Source organism: Plecotus auritus (genome assembly GCF_963455305.1).
Source record: "Plecotus auritus genome assembly, chromosome: 4".
In the NCBI taxonomy this organism is placed as follows: domain Eukaryota; kingdom Metazoa; phylum Chordata; class Mammalia; order Chiroptera; family Vespertilionidae; genus Plecotus; species Plecotus auritus.
Genome location: NC_137775.1, coordinates 26941084 through 26959741, shown reverse-complemented (window position 1 = coordinate 26959741; position 18658 = coordinate 26941084). Strand labels below are relative to the sequence as shown.

At 45.3% G+C, this 18658-nt stretch overlaps 1 protein-coding gene across 1 annotated transcript; it reads right to left on the bottom strand.

Annotated features, from left to right (window-relative positions):
• Nucleotides 1-16: 16 nt before the first annotated feature.
• TNFAIP3 (TNF alpha induced protein 3) lies at nucleotides 17-15322 on the bottom strand. The gene is made up of 9 exons (XM_080665577.1): nucleotides 14929-15322; nucleotides 11550-11862; nucleotides 8043-8233; nucleotides 7249-7396; nucleotides 6912-7082; nucleotides 5363-5543; nucleotides 3293-4200; nucleotides 2466-2647; nucleotides 17-1831 (listed from the first exon to the last, which is right to left on the bottom strand). The coding sequence occupies exons 2-9, from the start codon at nucleotides 11845-11847 to the stop codon at nucleotides 1559-1561; spliced, it is 2352 nt and encodes a 783-aa protein (XP_080521703.1). The 5' UTR covers nucleotides 11848-11862; nucleotides 14929-15322; the 3' UTR covers nucleotides 17-1558.
• Nucleotides 15323-18658: the final 3336 nt, after the last annotated feature.

Here is an 18658-nt window from a genome sequence, read left to right as displayed (position 1 = left end):
ACAGAAAACATAAAAATTTGCTCTTAAATAATTTATCTTTTAATATTGGCTTTTGTGAAAAGTTACAATTATTTAGGAAACTTTTAATAAATCCAACTGAGTAAACAGAAATCTACTTAAACAACTAAATGTGCAAATTCCAAATGTTTTACATAACAAGTATAAATAATCCCATGTTTTCACATTAAGAATGAGAATATCAATACACAAAATATTAAAATATGAACCTTAAAAGGAATAGATGAAAACACTGAAGACTATGGAGCACTAGTCCAGACCAAAAAAATGGCAGCCTTTACCTCTGGGGACAATGTGTTTCCCCCACCATTTTTTTCTAGAACAAGTATGACAGTGACACAAAGCACATATAGAAACCACAGGCTGAGGATAGACATTTCCTCATACTCACGAACAGGAGGTCACTGCCCTGTGCCCCAGAAAGGCATTCACACAGAAAATAAAACCATCACTGAAGGCCACATCTTCCCTGTGACCTTCTCAAATCCCATCCCTGTTCCTTTCCAATGTTATTTCTAAGGAGGTAGAATAGTCAGAGACAATTCTATATTGTTGCTGGGAAGTGGCTCTGGCCAGTTTCATGAAGAAGAAGCATGAGATTTTAATAAATTGACTACTGATGCAATTCCTTCTTTCCTCGGGAAGGCAACGGAAGTGCATCAGAGCAGCCGACTCCCCCGCTGCTGCCAGGAACGTGCCTGGCTCCAGAACATGACCCACAGCAAATACCTTATCTCGAGAAGACACTAGGGCATTTTCCCCAGAGCAGAAGAAACAACTTCATTTAAATAACCTTAAAGTTTGCAATAAAATAAATAAAGTAAACTCCAGGGCAGCATTTCAACACAATAAAAAAGAATCCCTCATACACAAGGGTGCATTATATGTCCACATTTTTATACACACCTCAGTTCAAGATAGCCTGTTTAGAAGCGAAGACTGTGATAACCAAGAGGCACACATCTTCCCACTAAGATAGTCTGATTTCTACAAGGTGCATATTATAAAGAGCAGCTGAATGCTTTGCAGTATGAACTTCGTCTCAGGAGCCTCAGAATCACAGTCCGAGGGAAAGGAGTGAGGCAGGGAGGGAAACACCACCAACTACTGTCACTGAAGATGTCCGTTTTCCCTGAGCTTCCCAACCTTCTCACAGAGGCCTGTGGGCTGCTAGGACTCAGCTTCCCACCTCTGAGCAGTGCCGATGGAGGCAGATGGAGTGGCTCTGACTGTGTCTTGTCTCTTTTCTTGAAAGATGACAAAGCAGTTCTGGCACGCATTCCAAGTCCGTCAAGTTCCTGGCCTCTGCTTGCAGGAGAGGAGGAGGAGCCCCAGAAGGAATCCGACACCATCTGCTCCAAGGCCACCTGGGACTGTTCCTCGGTTACCAAACTCAAGGCCATGACCAAGAGCTTATCTTTCCTCTCCTGCTCAAAGACAACCTCGAGCCCCTGAGGCCCGGACCGACTCCAGGGGCACCAGAGCGTTTAGAGGATAGCACCATGTTGGCTAACGGCTGGGGATGGCTCACCTGTTCGCATTAGCTGTACATCTGCTTGAACTGAAAGCACTCGTTACAGTAGCCATTGCATTTGGCGTTGCCAAAGTGATCACAGGCAGGGGCCCGGCAGCGCTGTTTGGGGGGCTCTTCGGGAACGGGCTCACCCCGGCTCACCCGCTGGCCAAGGTGCTGGCACTCCATGCAGAGTTCCTCGTTGCGACAGGCCAGGATGTTCTTGCAGGAGGCCCGGGCACACTTCGGCCTGGAGGCACTCTGTGTGGTTCGAGGCAGGTCTCTGCGCTGGCTTGTTCTCTGAGGGGAAAGAGCAGAGAGAACTGTGGTTCACGTTTCTCAGGGAGAGCACCAGCGGTCTTAGAGGACAGTGTGGATGCGACCGGGCTCTGGGGGTGAAGAGCATCTGCCTGAGCAATGAAACAGAGGCCCACGTGCAGCCTGTGAGCAGGAGCTCCCCCAGCACTTTCCCCTCAGCCCCACAGAAGCAGACCTGGCCCCAGATAGGCCTTCAATCCTAGCCCGGAGGCCTGCGAATGCTGGCCAGTTTGCTGCTGTTCAGACAAATCAACTGCCATTGTTTATTTAGACAGATTCCTACATTGTGTAGACAACAGGAGAAGCATCTATCAGTCAAAGTTTGCTTTTCTTCTGTGCCATCCATGAGGCACCTGGGTGCTCTGCCTCCTCTCCCTCTCCTCTTGGTAAAGGATTATTTCAGAAAATCTGCTGACCACTTAGGTGTTTGTGCTTCTACTGTAACTCTAAGAGCTGTGACAGCCATCTGGCTTTGGGAGGCGCTAAGAGGTTTTATTCTATGGCTAATCTTACTTGCTTGTTGAAATGAATTCTGAGGAATACTAGTATATAGGCCATGCAAATCAATAGTAGTTGCTCCAGCAAGGAGAGAAGGGACTATCTGAAAATGTCTTACCAGCTGCTCTTCAGTCCGTTTTGCTTCGTGAAATCTCTGATTTTGAGCTTCAATAAAACACTTCTGACAGTACCCTTCAAACACGGTGCTTCCGAGGGTGCCACATTCCCGCCCCAGGCAGGGGACTGCGTTCTGGAACCTGGAGGCTGTGGGACTTGCTTTCCCCGAGGCAGCAACAAAATCTGGAAGAGAGTTGATATCAGTCAGTACCACATATGGGCCACCAAGCAGAGAGAAACGATGACTTGAGAGAAAGAAACAGGCTCCAAATACAGATTAGGCCAGCCTTCAATATTTACACAAGAGCAGCCTTTTATAAATTCAACAAACTTTTAAAAGAATGATAATGCTGTCATTGAAACATCTTTGACTTTACCAGTCTCTCACTTTTGAACTTGCCCACTGGTCAGGCACAGTAACAGAACAGAGTGTCCATCCTTCTTTCCAATTAGAGATTTCTAAAACCGCAGATGGTTTCTTACAATGTCAGTAGAGACGTCCCTGTCTCCAGCTGCTACTCTTCAGATTTTGAGTTTCCTCTGTTATACCAAAGTTTCAAGAAAAGTCTAGTTTAAACTCTACCTTATAAACACAACACTGAGCAACCTGTGAAAGCTAATTCTATACACTCTACCTACAGGATGCACTTGGAACATGGTATTCCGTGCCTTTTGCTTCTGCGTGTGGCTGCAGAGCCAGTGTGACTGTCCCTCTGTGTAACATTCTATGCCACTGCTCAGAGGGCCTTCTTTCTTGAAGTTCAAGAACAAAACCCTTCTATGTAGGGGTTTCAAAACAGGGGTTAGAAAACCCAGCATTTCACTCACGTTTATTTTCTCTGTACTCGATGAAACACAGCGTGCAAAAGCCCTGGTTTTCGGGAGTCCCAAAATACATGCAGCCAGCTTTCCTGCACTTGCTCGTTCCCGTCCTGTCCCCAGGAGTGCGTGTGGCCTGAGAAGAGCAGCCAGAGAGGGCCTCGTTCCCAGCTCTGCGACAAGAATGGGGGGAGAGACTCTGGATGAGCTGTGCTGGGTCGGACTTGGACCTCTGATGACAGGAAGGAGGGATGCTGGAGCTGAGGTTTGAGGCAGGCTCTGCCGTAGTCCTTTTGAAGCAAGTGCTGCAGATCCCATTAAATGTCCTGGTGACGTCCTGGAGGCAGGCTCGGCACTTACCAGGATCTAAATGTCTCGTGCTGTCCGAGGTGTGGCCTGCATTAAGTTGCCGGGCATTGTGGCAACGCTCACAGAATCCGTTGTGCTGCACGTTCAGCGTGAAAGGGCAGCCGGGGCTCCTGCACTTCATGGCCGTGGTCTCACTGAATAGGAAGAGGCTGGGTGCTGTCGGAGGGGCCGAATGAGGCCCCCCAGCTGGCTCCTCGGGGCTCCAGGCCGTGGGCTCGTAGGCCTCACCCCGAGAGGCTCCAAGCACCACATCCGGGCCTGGCTTGGGGTTCAGCTTGGGGGATTTGTGCTGGTTCTTTTGCCGCCTCTCTGCGCATTCATGGCATAGAGGCTGGGTGTTCACGGACATGAAGAAAGGACAGTTGGGTGTTTCACATTTTACATCCATGAGAGAGAGCTGGGGCATGGAGGGCTCCAAAGCGAGGTGGGCGTGCAGCTCTCTCCGCCCCTGCTCCGTGTTCTCCTGCCACTTCTTGTACTCGTGCTGCACAAGTTCAAAGTAATCATCGACCAGGTTTATTTCCTTTGGTAAGTTAGCTTCATCTAACCTAAAGACCAAAAGGAAAAATATGAGACTTCATACACATGCAAACACACACACACATGCAAACACACACACACACACACACACACACACACACACACACACTTGTACAGCAATACAAGAGCAAACTTAGAATGTGGATTCTAGAACCAGCCATTGAGATGCAAGCCTATCGTGAAGACTTTGCACATTACACAGTCCAACATTACACAGTCCAGTACTTAGTGATTTCAGGAATCACAGTCTTCTTGAATCAGTGTGTCCAGAATTGTGGATAACTAAAGAAAGGGCTCCTCCGGGGCTGCTGCTACTCTTAATGGCTCTATGCCTCTTCTAAAAAGTCACGTTTACTTTCTAACGTCTCAGAGATCAAATTTCTAGTAAACGATTACTCGGGTGTTCTTTTGGGACTAGTCTACTTTATGATACAAATGACTTTGCCACTTTGTGTTCTGTACTTTGCTGTTATTAATTTTAAACTAGTGCCTGGTCTCTGCTAGAATGAGTGGCCATGAGCAGTACCCAGAGGCAGACAAACCCCTAGGCGTTATGTATGACTCTCTGTAACCTGTTACTCTCCACTTTGGGAAACACATTCTCTTGGGTCTTTGGAGGTCAACTCTTGTGCACTTCAGTTCTAAGAAATGGGCACCAGTTTAAGATAAAGCCAGTGTTTGGCGCTTCGATACCTGTATGGCGTGCACGCGGAGTGTCTCCTCCCTTTTCCTTGTGGTGAAATCACGTGGCTGCTACATAAACACATTCTACTACTCAGTCTGAGTCTGGTGTGTCTGTCCTTACCAAGAAGCCAAGAAAAAAAGGCTCTTGTTTCTAAGAATTTTCACTTGCTAGTCTAGTACTAGAGAAATTAAGAAAAACAAGTATCCGTGACGTAAACAAACTTTTTTAAAAGCCACAATTCTGACTCTCAGCATCCATATGTGTAGGAAAATCACTATAGGTAAACTACTTGTTCTCATCTGAAACCAGTTAGTAATGCCTCGGGTGAGCCTCTGTGACTCTGGCAAGCCTCTGAGTTTGTTTCACACTGGAGGAAACTGCATTCAAAAACCTGACTGTTGAGCTTTGGGGTGGCAGCAGCTTATGTGGCTGAATGACAAACAGTTAAAGAGGACAGAGGTTAGTGGTGAAGATGAAGTGCTTACTTTGCAGCGTTAATCAGGTGGGTGGTGCCATGGTCCCAGCCTTGCACTGGGATCTCTATCACCATCAAGTACTCTTTCAAAAGCTTCTCCTTCATCTCGTTTTCAGGATCTGTCAAAAAGTGGACTTTCAAGTCTTCAAATCTTCCTCGCTCTCTGTTAACAAGTGGAACGGCTCGGATTTCTGAGGGGAAAAATAACACATAAGTCAAATATAATTCTGCTAAGTGAGATGTGTGAAGCTATACACATAATGATTAACATTTGAAAATGCAGAAAGGACACAATTACAGAGTGGAAAACTATGATCAAGCCACAAACTCAAATGGGGAAACAAACTCCGCTAAACTCTAATATAAAATGCATTGTTTCCAGGAATCTTGCGGAATATAAAGCAGCATGGATGCAGCAGATCTTGCTGGCTAAATTCCCACACTTCAGAATCAGACTGACCTGAGTTCGAATCCCCACTCTGCCACTATCAAATTCTGTGACATTAGGCAAGTTATTTACCCTCTCTGAGCTTCAAGTGCCTCAATTGTAAAATAAGGCTACCAATGCTTACAACCCATAGAGATGCTGTGAGGAGAAAATGAAATAAAGTAATATGCCTAAAGCACTTACAAAGTGCCTAGTGCACATTAAGTTGTTATACTAATAGCTAACCCAGCCGTGGGCAAACTATGGCCCGCGGGCTGGATCCGGCCCGTTCGGCTGTTCTATCCGGCCCGCGGAGCCGAAAGAGCGGAGGGTTCTCTTACTCTCCCCTCCACTCCTTTACTTTGAATTTATATTAGTTCACACAAACACTCCATCCATGCTTTTGTTCTGGCCCTCCGGTCCAGTTTAAGAACCCATTGTGGCCCTCGAGTCAAAAAGTTTGCCCACCCCTGATGCTAACCTGATAGACATTTACCGGCTCCATGCCAGGCACTGGATTAAGGGATCTGTGTGCCTTAATTGGTCACTTATTAATAGAAACTAGAGGCCCGGTGCATGAAATTTGTGCACGGGGAGGGGGTCCCTCAGCCTGGTCTGCACCCTTTCCAATCAGAGACTCCTCGGGGGATGTCTGACTGCTGGTTTAGGCCTGATCCCGTGGCAGTTGGACATCCCTCTCGCAATCCGGGACCACTGACTCCTAACTGCTCGCCTGCCTGCCTGCCTGATACCCCCCTAACTGCCCCCCTGCCAGCCTGGTCGCCCCCTAACTGTCCGGAAGGAAGTCAGATGTCTGGTCACCCGGTCTAATTAGCATATTACCCTTTTATTAGTATAGATGATAGTAGTAAGATATATACATGTATCTCCTACTTGCAACTAACATGCTGAAAGTAATTCTGAAGCCATACACAAAAGGTAAGGGAGTATCATGATTACTGCTATTGGAAACCAAGCAAAAGATAGTGTACTGTATTTAAATAAAAAGAGTACACTTCCATGAGACTAATTCAATAAGGAGCAAAAGAGCAAACCCTGACATTCAGTTGGAACAGGGTATACCACTATCTACCAGCAATTACAAATGTGAATGAATGCTCAGGTTTCTCACCAGGCCCACTGTCCTTCAGGGTCACCAGGGGTACAAAGTGTTGGCTGTCGTAGCCGAGAACAATGGGGTATCTGTAGCATTCCTGGGCAGGCCAATGGAGAGGCAAATAAATTCCGCCCACCTTCAAAGGAGCGAAATTGGAACCCGATTCCAAACTTCTCAGCATTTTGTCTGTTGAAAGAAAAAGAAAAAATAAGGCCCTCAGGTGACTCTCATCAAATTCCGTTTAGCTACTGTTGCCTGTAACTTTGGCAGCGTAGGTTTTTTTTCCCTAAGAGTAAAAGCATTAAAACTGAAAAGCACTTGCATACAAATAAGCGATCTGTAGGCAACTCACCTGAAATGACAATGATCGGCCTTCTGAGGATGTTGCAAAGGACAAATATGTGTACTTCTTCCAGGGAATTATACGGAAGGCCACTTCGGGCCCCTGGTGTGTCGGGGGATGCCATTTTGATAAGGTTGTCCCATTCATCAGTCCAATTCTGAAGGGAGAGGGGTCAGGAGGGGAACAATGTTTGAATGTCCTCTGCATTAAAAAATCATTCTGACACACTCTGGTTATTCATTTATATAACTCAGCTTGCTTTTCCCCTTTCTGGAAATCATCATTCAAATGATCACCCTTTTTTCCCCATTTTGGCTTTCTTCCCTTACTGTTTTCCATTACAAGGCAAACTCAGAAGTGGGGGAGGATGACGGGGACAGCACCTGCTTTCAAAAAATCCCTGATGAGGCATAACACTGAAGCCCCTCATCCAAATGTACACAAAAATTCCAAACTTGTGACTGAGAATGGCGAGGTCTGAATTTGACTGGCTGGCTCAGTAAAGCATGCCAAGGACAATCAAACTGAAAAACAAGCAAAATGCCACCGGGAAGGCCAGGGATCAGAATGATCAAGCTAAAGGTAAGAGACACACAGCTGGGAATCTGCTGCCCTGCAGTCTCCCAACGGTGACAAAATCCTCAGTTCATCCCACAGGAGGTTTCCATGGACGATGTTTTGTTTAGCCAAGCTCATGTGACCTAGAAAGTCATATGCTTCTGAGAGCAGGGGCTGGCCTAAGGTACTCTTTCCCCCACCAGGGAGTTCTGTCAATGGATGCTTAATGGGGGAACAAAACATACCCGGGTGTCGTAGCAAAGCCCCGTTTCCACAAACTCCTGAGATTTCAGAGACTCCAGCTGCCAGCGGAATTTAAAGTTGCGTGTGTCCGTCTCCTTGAGGGTGCTGAAGAGTGCCTTCCTCAGGACCAAGTCCGTGTCCTGAACACCCCACATGTACTGAGAAGCAGCATGCATGAGGCAGTTTCCATCACCTGAGGACGTAAGAGAAGCAAATTCAAGCAATCCACAAACAAACCCAGCAAAGCATCTCAGAATGAAGGAGTGCTCATGCTATCCTGGGAGACCCCCTGGGCCATGCAGAAATGCAAACGGTTGATAACATTTCACAGATGATGACAGGAAAAAAAATCCTTATTTTTATGACTGTTACCAAAAGAGCAAAAGGAGCCAGGGACAGGTAATCACTGGACCTTGGTCCAGCCCAGCTCTGCCCTAATCATATAGGTGACTTGGGGGGAAATTCCTTAATCTCTCTGAGTCTTTTTCCTCTTTGTGAAATGAGGGCATTGGATTATGATCTCTCAAGTCTGTTCCTTTTCTAATATTCCTTGATGTTCTGGCTAAGATACTTGCAATATTGCCTTCTGACTCTAGCAGAGAGGACCCAGGGCAATGTGCACAAACCAGGAAGCCACTTGTCTCCATTCACTAGACAGGGACGGTCTGGCTATGACTCAGTGGTAAATGACTTGACCATTCCACTGTAGACTTTGGGGCCTGGGAGTTTCCTCTCAAGGTTTGTAAAGTGGGATTGAGAACACAATTATCTACTGTCACTGGTAATTATTTCATCTACGTTTAAATGCCTTATGTGAACATGCTTGTTAGAAATTGCAGTCCTTTTGAAAAGTTAAAGAGTGATTGGATGCCTACATTTTAAAAATAATAATAATTTAGGGCTGGCATTTTAAGAATTTTGAGCAAAAAATAGATCTAATTTTATTCCATTAATTTGTTACTTTTATGTAACAAATTTTATAGGCTAAAATCCACAATTTAAGAGACTGCATTTTTCCCAACCTCCAAACAATAAACACTTTGGGAGACTGTTTAATAATAATAATAATAATAATAATAATAAATTTATTCCTTAATCTCTTTGGAAAGTGCACAATTGTTTTTTAAAAAGAAAAATTCAACTCTTTGCTTTGTATAAGTAGGGCAATAAAGCTCTTTGACATTTTATCAAATTTTAATTATAGTCAAACTGTAAAACAACAACAACAACAAAACCCCTGAAATACATATCCATAGCCAGTATCCCTTCAATTTACACACTTAGAAAAACTAGCTACATAAGCATTCAAACCAATGAACGAACAAAATCATTTGTGTCTTGGCAGAAGTGTGGCAACGACTGCATTCTGTTGAAATTTCCCCTTTGCAAAATCTAGAGCAAAGATAAGGCCTTTTTTTCTTCTTGTTGTGCTTACTTTCAGTTCTTTATTGAGATGCACCAGTATAAAATTCCCTAAGTAACATCTGGAATTCCCCAGTGCTAAGTTATTTGACTAGCAATTGAGCAACAGCTATTGTACTTTTTGTTCTGGTGTGTAGACATTTAAACTGCGAAGTGCACCCTGGACTTTCCAAGTGGGTGTGGTCAGGGTGAGCTGGAATAGGGCTACTCATTATACAAGTGAAATCGCTGCAGCCAATAGACGCTGGAATTTTTCACATGAAGTTTCAACTTTATGCCACCTACTCCCTTCCTCATTCACCACAGTCTCATATCCTCAAATGCAAACTTGAAAAAATCACCCCCTCCCCAGACCATTGATTTTGTAGAACCCACCTATAGGAGGAAGGCTGTTTAAAAAAGGTGCTAATAAAAATCAAAGAGGGAAAGTCATTTGCTTCCCCCATGCCCTAAATATCTTCCTTTTCCAGAATTTTAAGACATTTTCTTGAAATTGGAAAATAAAAGGATTCTGTGCCTAAAAATCCCTGTTTCCAGAAAATGTTAACCAAAATTCATTGGCTTTTGTAGTTTTCTTGTAGGGTGAATCCTCATTGATTTAAATGACAAATCTTTGCCAAACAAATGTTTACTCTTTATATTCCATTGTTTTCTTAAGGAAATAGAGCCAGTTAAACCTAAAATGTCAGTTAATGAAAATAAGGTTTTCCTCTTTCTGACACATTTTTAATTTGGCAGGATCTCTGTTTCCAACTCTCCCCAAATTGACTCCATCTCTTTTTTTTTTCTAATAAAAAGGGAGTGAGTTAAAACCACAAGCTGTCAGGAATATAAACCCCTTGATGATGACTTAACATAATTACCTACTTCTATGCATCACTTGATTTAATGCCAAGAACGATGGTAACACTAGCAATCCCCAGTTTTTTTCTGTGTTTCTAAGAATCTATGCTTCAAAAATATAAGCAAGATGTTGAGATGATGTATAAGACCCTCCAGAAGCAAAGCAAAAAAACCCACAACCTCAGTCACACCAAGTTACCCAACTCAAAAATGGCCAAAGTTAATATATCAATTAAGTTACTTAAGTTAATGTTCTTATCCTCTCATTGTCCACCAGGATTTTCTGCATGTGGATGAATGTATTATTTGATTGGGATGGTTTAGGACTGTATCTGATCTAAGGACCTGAGATTCCTGTCCTTACCTAAACTATAAGCATTTAATTGATCTTGGACCATTTACTTGCTTAGTGTAATAATTAGCTACATCCATAAAGTGGAATTTTGTATCTGCATGAAACAGTATGGTTGGATGTGCACACTCTTGCTCAAAGGAAATAATTTAGAAAACCAAACAGTAAAGCTCAGAGCAGGAAACAGCTACTAATGGTAAAGGGCCATTGTGCAGATGGGCAGAGACTGTAAGAAGTTCAGTACTATCCCTAAAAATAATGAAGTATAGGTCCAAAATCAGTGTTAAAAATCTCAAGTACCTTTTCTAGTTCATATCATGGGACGATAAGCAACAGAACCTAGCTAAGGGAAGAGCAGACAACAGGAGCCCGTTTTGTCCTCAACAGCCATTCATTGGTTAACCCATAAAAGGCCATCAAGCCAAGAAGTGTAAGACCATCATCACAAACGTTCTCTAATGACAGTGGCAAACAATAGTAATACCAGTTTTCACACCATGCTTTCCTCTTGAGCTAAAGCCTTTTAATACTTCCATTACTGGCCAGGAAAATGAATTTTACAGATGATTAAACAGTCACAAAAATTAGATGCATAAGTCACCTAACAAGGGCTTGGTGTTTAGAAATGCATTCCCCAAGCCTTAATGCACTCTGCTGTCTAATATACACAACTAGAAAATATCCTTAATAAAAATATTCATAAAACAAGCTTGCTTTCATCACATGCCCCCACAGAGTTTCTATACTAAGGTGTCAAAGGCCTCAAGAGATTTGTGTTTGGGCTAGTGCTATTAAAATGTAATGAATGGGGACTCAGCATTGTGGAAGCCACACACACACACACACACACACACACACACACACACACACACCAGACAAAAGCATGTCTTACCATTCGTCTTCAAAGCTACAAGTTTTCTGACTTCTCGACACCAGTTGAGCTTCTTCTGACTTTCTAGGGAGGCCTGGATGTTTCTGTCTATGAGAGCTTTGTGGATGATCTCCCGAAATTGTGGACAAAACTGGCAAGTTCTAAACATTTCCAGCGTGTACCGGTGCATGGATTTTAAATGATGAATGATTCCATTGGTAGGTTTAAATATATCTTCTGGAGTTCTCTCTCTGATCTTCACAGCTTTCCGCATATTGCTCAAATACAAAGCTTGAGGAAGGAGTTGTTCGGCCATCATGTTCTTCCACAACACCTGAAGAGGAGGAAAAAAACCCATTCCGTTAGCCCGACTTTGATACTATTCCTATATACCTGCCCTCAGGAAACCCCAGCGTTTGATCTTGTCATTACCCTAATCTGTAGGCAAAAGATCTTAGTCACCTCTACTCCCAGGATACTAGCTGGCCTCAAAGATTAACTCACACTGGACTGTTTTAAATTACATCACTTTTAAAGATTAGTCTAAACAAGAGAAGGAAGGCGGAGAGTGGGTACTGTGGAGGAGGGGGAAGAGGAGGAGGAGGAGGGGAATAACCCTGTATTGGAAAGACAGTAAATATTTTGTGAAAAATCCTGCAATTTTATGCTGTCCCCTAGGCATCTGACTGGAGTTTCCTCTTTAGCCCCGAAGAGAAATATATACAAAGAGTTTATTTATAAATTTATTATAATGTTTATAGAGTTAAAACTGAATGTTGTATAACCAACAAAAAAGCCTGTGTCCAGCAAGATGCTTTGTAATTTTAAGAGCAAATGATCAGCAAGCAGTCTTTCCAAACCTGATTACTGAACTTTAAACATCAGAATAAGAAATGAAATAACAATAGGATCATAAATTCTGCACTTCCAAGAGCAGACATTGGAGCTCAATTACTTCAATGCAACCGCCAACCAAATTTTATTCTCTTCCTCCAGGTACCAACACTCAGATGCATTTCCCACCCTGTCTTCACCTTAAAATCTTCAAACCTAATCAACAGGTGGAAGGAAATGAACAGCTGGAAGCAGATGAGGAAAGAAATTTCAGCCAGGTGGCCACTCAGGACATATGAAAGAGGAAGGGGGCAATACACAGCATCCACAACCCGTGCCAACAGTGTGGGATGACGTGAACTGATGCAAGGTGGGATCTTGCAGCGTGGAGAGCTAGCTCTCACTCACTGGACCTTAGTAGGGTGCCTCAAATTTCCAAGAGGAAGACAAAGATGGTTTCAGAGAATGAAGATACTCCCTGGAAAGTTTCATAGTGGTTGTGAATCCTACTCCTGCATCAGACTATTTGCCAGGCCTCTAGTTGAGAAAGAAATTAAATCGATGTAAGAGGGAAAAGAAACCTAGTTATTAAGGAAGCCACTCCTGGGAAGCCATTGATAAGGTGGTCTAAATTCTGTGGCCCATTCAAAAAAGAGATTTGGACTAGATGACCCCAAGGTTGCTTCAGAGGAGTTTTCTGGTGGTAGTTTTGCATCAGAATTCCTAATCTGATTGCCAGATGAGGCCTGGGAGAAGTCATTCTCTGGGTCAGATAGTGATCTGTCCTCTGATGTCAACTGTTCTCTCCAGGTAGAAGTGGGCAGCATTATAGCAGGACTACAGACACAACGAAGGTACAAAAACATCACAAAGACTTCCCCTTTGTGGCATGGCAAAAGTCTCTTTTAGGATGTCATTTAGTCACCTGTCCATCACTCAACAAGCACTGTCCGCTCCGCCCATCTGCTAAAGGTTGTACTTGATGCTGGGGTTAAAAATCAAAGACAACCTTACCCCCCCCTCTTGAAATCACACGACCACCTTAGTCTGCAGCGGAGGCAACAGAAGCACAGGTCCTGCTCAGGTCCCACACTATCCAGGGGCAGAACTTTGCCTAGAAGCCAGGTCTTCCAACACCTGCCCCTTGCTATTCTCACACCACCATACCTGTGATTGCAATGCCTGCTGCTCCAGATGGAAACAGACAGGCAATAGGAAGATTTTAAAAAAGCTAGATGGAGCCCCTTTTTGCTTTTCTGACTCTTCTATTATTTTCTTCTGAACCTAAAGCTCTTGCAAATAGTGAGAGCTGTAAACCATATGCAAGACATGCAAATGTCAATATTGGCTAGCCCAGTGTCATCTCATTCATAGTCCGCAGGATTGCCTCCTTAAATCAAAACCCACTGTCCAAGTTCCCAGTACGTGGGCTTCTCCACGCTAAAGATGAAAGAATAAATTTTTCTGACCTATACTATACTGTTCTCATAGGCAAAGACATACAATATTACCTTTAACATTTCTTTTATGTTTCTATTATCTCACCTTTTATCAACAAAAACCTCATGGAAATTTTGCAAAGTACCCCTCCAAATATTCAAAAAAAAAAGTACAAAGAATTGCAAGAACGAAAGAAGCACCTTAGATGACAGGAAAGGAGCCGTGACTGACTGCTCAATACCCGGGGCCATGAGGGCCCAACTGAATGAAGAGTGGTTCTCCCAAAATGCTGCCCGAGACACTTGGCCAGGCCCGCTTTCCAAGGCAGAGAGAACTAAAAACAAAGCGGTCTCCAAGAGAGCTGAGCTCCTTCCTTACTTAATACCACTGCTTTCCTGAGAGGCCAGGTGGCAGGATGTGGACTGACCCCGGTTGACAAAGACTGTCTGACTGTGGGGTAGAGGCTGGGGCAGAGGCCTGCAGATGGTTCTAAACTGGAGCCCCCCAAACGCAGGCCACGTCTACATGCACACTTGCCTTACAATGATGCAATTGAAAAAGATGGACCCGTCTCGCGACCTCCGACTCCCTTGCACAGAACTCTCTGGAGTGTCTGCACACCCTCCCTGGAAAGGTTAGCTGACTGAGCCCCCTGGGTTTTGTTGCCCCGGAGGCATCAAACCCCGATGCGCTCGCTGGCTCTGCACAATCTGGAAGAAGCCACAGCGTTCTGCAGGGTCTACGTGGCCATGGGCATGCAGCCCTTGGTTCCAAAAAAAAAAAAAAAAAAAAGACACGAAAAAGAGCAAAGCAACAACCGGACCAAGTGGCCTCAGGGGCGACTCTCCATCAGTGGGCTGCAGTTTAAGTTCTCTGCATAATCTGAAAGGCACAGCTGGCTGGAGGAATCCAGGGCTGTCACCCCAACATCTGGCGCGGTGACCTCAACTTCCAGCATTCCAAAACCTACAATGGGCACAAACGGCCAACAAGCTGCCCTCCAGGACCGCTGCAAAACCAGTGTCAGGCCGACCGGTCCAGCCCGCGAGTTGCTGCCACATACGCACCCACAGCCCTGGCCCGGAGAAAGAAGCCGGGGCAGGCAGCACAGAGACGTGGCGGTTACCTCTCCAGGGCCGCGCGATCCTCTCCCGAAGTCCCAAGTCCAGGTCAGGGCAGGCGAACGCCGCAGGCAAGGGTCGGAGCCAGGCGGAGGCGGCACCCCATGGACAGCCGGGCTCGGGTTCGCTCACTGGCTGGGCTGGCCGGGGGTGTGGATCGCCCCGCCGCCGCCGTGCTCCCAGGGCCGCTCTCGCCGCTCCGCCCCCGCGGGTTCTGAGCACCCTGCACTCGCCGCCGCAGAGGCTGCAGACTGCCAGTTCTCTGTTCTCTCTTTCTGTTTAACTGCGGAGCCCGGTGGGGATTTCCACCTTTCCACCCAGGGACTTTCCAGACACGTGACGCAGCGCTGGGAAAGGGGCTGGTGGCCGGCAGAGGGCGCAGCAGGCCAGCGGTGCCCCGCCCCGCCGCGTCCACCCGCTCCGCTCCGCACCGCCCGTGGGGTGGCCCCGCCCACCGCGGGGTGTCCCCGCGTGAGTCACCTGGGCATTTCGGAAGCTGGGGCCAACGTCACATCCATGTGGAAATCGCTGTGATGGGAACTGGAAATGAAATAGGTTCTTTTTCTCGGCCGTTTTTCTGCAGAAAATCAACTGTGGAGAACAAGAAGGGAAATAATAAAGAAAGAAAACCCTAAAAATCACCCGGCGGACCTCAGCCTCTGGGCCGGTTTGAAAAGCTTTGGTTGTGCACGTGATGAGCTCGTAGGGGAGCCCATGATTCCAGGCCCCCCCCCCACCCCACCGCGGGGATTTCGAGAAAAAGAAGCGGTCACAGCCTTCCTCCCCACTCCCAGCGTTCCTGCCAGCCCCCGACCCCAGGCTGAGGGGAGGCAGGTCCGAGGTGACATCAGGCCCCGTGGCCCTGCGACCTTGAAGTTCAGAGGAACAAGGCCAGTCTAGATGGATTTCCCCTTGTTCATTTCTGCACACCAGGTGCCCAGGTGGCGTCACATTCAGGTAGAATTTCAGTTTAGAAATCACTTCGAGTCCATTACTGCCCTTGCTATGTCCCCCTAAGACCTTATTAGGAGGCTTTTTAGGTCATCACTCCAAGGAAGATAACACTACCTATTAAATAACGTGGTCACCCACTGTCTTCATCCAGAGGTGTCCTGTGGAAATAGGTTATCAGCCACCTGGGCAGTGGATATGCCTGAGCTGCGGAGGGAAGGGCAGCCTGGTCCCCACTGGCCCATTTCCTAGAAAGGTTAAAGGAGAAGCAGATTGAAATATTCAGCGCCATCGTCCCCTTGTAGGCTAAGTGTACCTGTCAGTCCATGTAGCTCACATCTCAAATTAGGAAAATACGCTTCTTTCTCCGGTAAGAACCTGCAGAGACTGAGAGGGGGGTGGTGCTTTTTTGGCAAAGGCAAACGGAGCCGAGTCAGTAGTGGCCAAGGTCCCAAAGCTGGTGCTGGTCGTTTGAAACTGAAGGCTGGAATTTTTTCCAAATCCAAACCTCCTGGTACTTGTACTCTTCTTATTCACAAATGTTTTTAGCAGCCAAAACTCAAACAATGGATAGGCAAACTAGTAATATAGTAAGAATAGTAATAATAATAACAATGTTTATTGAACCTTTACTACATGCCAGTCTCTAGGCTAGGTGTTTGAAATGCATCCTACCATTTCAACCTCAGAACAACTCCATTTGCAGTTTAAAAGCTTTGAAGTTTAAAAGCTTAAGTCATTTGCTCAGTGTCTACACAATGAGTAAGTGGCAGAGCCATGATTGGTACTGGGCCTTACTCCAAAGTTCACACCGTTAAGTTTTAACTATTAAACCATTACTCTCAGGAAAGATTCTACAAGATTGAGTCTCAGGGCCCCCATATATATCCCCCAGCCTCACAAACACATGGCAATCACCTGTCACTTAGCCAAACATGAACCCTAGGCAGGGCCTGAATATGGGCTTGGATGGCTCTCTCTTAGTGCTCCTTTGAAACAGAAGTTGCCTGCTGTCTTTCATTTCTCAGGCTGTAACCCCTCATCTCCTGTAGCACCCATGACCCCTTTTCTGGTTGGAGTCTATCCCTGACTTGATGAGCTAGGACTGTAATAGTGGGAGAAACAAGCCTGAAAGACCATGCATATACCTGCCACTTCCGATTGTCCCAAGGCAGGTCCTATGTCATCCTGCCTACCAGCAACTGTGACAAGGTGATAGCAGTCAGATGCAGGAGTAGTCTGTAGCCCTCAATTTTGCTCCACCCACATTTTTCCATAATTCTTCTATTGGAATGATGATCTCTCTGAGGAGGCATACTTAGTCTTGGCCTTCCCTAGTTTTTACTGTCTTTTCCACCTTCTAAATCAGGGCTCTGGCTGAGTAATTTTCCCTTCCTCATACTTAACACAGGGGCAAGACCAATAAGAATTTTCTTGGTGGTGAATCAGAAGGAAGGAGTAGAAGAGGAGAGAAGGTGTAGAAGGAGAGACTCCTTGTGTAAAAGGAGATAGAAAATGTGGGAAGATTTGTGGAATGAATTGAAGCCAAAGAGATAGAGTGCCCCAAAGCTTGCAAGGGACTTTAATCTCTGCAATAGATCTTATCAAGATGAGCATGATTCTGCAAAGAGGAAGGAATATTTATTAACATCTATCGGACACATAGGAGAAAAAAGGCATGACTCATGAGAGGAAAGAGGAAATCTGGTTATGTGGAGTGTTTTGGAGCGTTTCTGAGTTATGTGCTGTTTTCACCATGGTGACAGCCCTCGCATATCATGAACCACATTGCAAAGAGCACAGGTGACCTCTTGGAATTGGGCAGTCTGTGGGCCTGTGCCTCAGCCTGTGTGCTTAGCCCACATAATGAAGAAGAGGGGCAGCCCCAGATAGTGGGAAGCGGGCAGGAGAAACCCGATTAAAGAGAGACAGATAATGACAGTTGGGAAGGGGACCAGCAGTTTATGAGCCTTAAAATCAAGGGACAGCCACAGTGTAATTCTGAGAGTGTATGGATTTCAGAGCATGGCAATCTTGGATCAAACTAAAATCGAACATGTGTCCGTTGTACAATTGTTCTTTTCCCGGCATTGTGCTCTGTTGTAAAGGAAAATCCTGTTAAACACATTTTGAAGCAGCCTTATGTAAGTATGACAGTTCAGTTATTGCAGGGTAGCTTCGAATCCTGCCTCAAATTTTATAACCCTTGGCTGAGCTTTGAGATTACTGAAGAGTAATGTTTGAATGTTCCAGGCTGCTCTAGGGGCTGGTTCTGAGAAGACAATAGAAACTTTGTGGGCTAAAACTACAAGGAGAATTAGGATAATTTTATCATAGATTTTATCATCATATGAATGCCAAAGTCTCCTAAAATGCTACTCCTTACCCAGATCTTTTATCCGTGTTATCAGGAATGAATGGAGAAACCCAGGCCCGCTTTGGTGAAGGGACTGAACTGAGGTAACCTAATGAGTCACTTGTAACAGGAACAAAGACCCTTCACTGGAAGGGAAGGAGTTGGTTTAATGCCAAATACAGCTCCTATTATCCTACTTTGCCTGAAAGCATGGGACGCTGAAATCTAAAACTTGTCAGAAAATTCATGCCCTCAAGAATTCTGGCTTAATTTTCTGTCAACAGTTGGCTGAAACACTTGGCAAAGTAATTTTATTTTACGTCAGGAATATAAATATTCAATTAGTGGTTTCATTTCTCTTTTTGTGGAGGCTGCTTTTAATGATCAAACACGAACAATGACAAAAGATCTGAAATGGGCGTTATTGG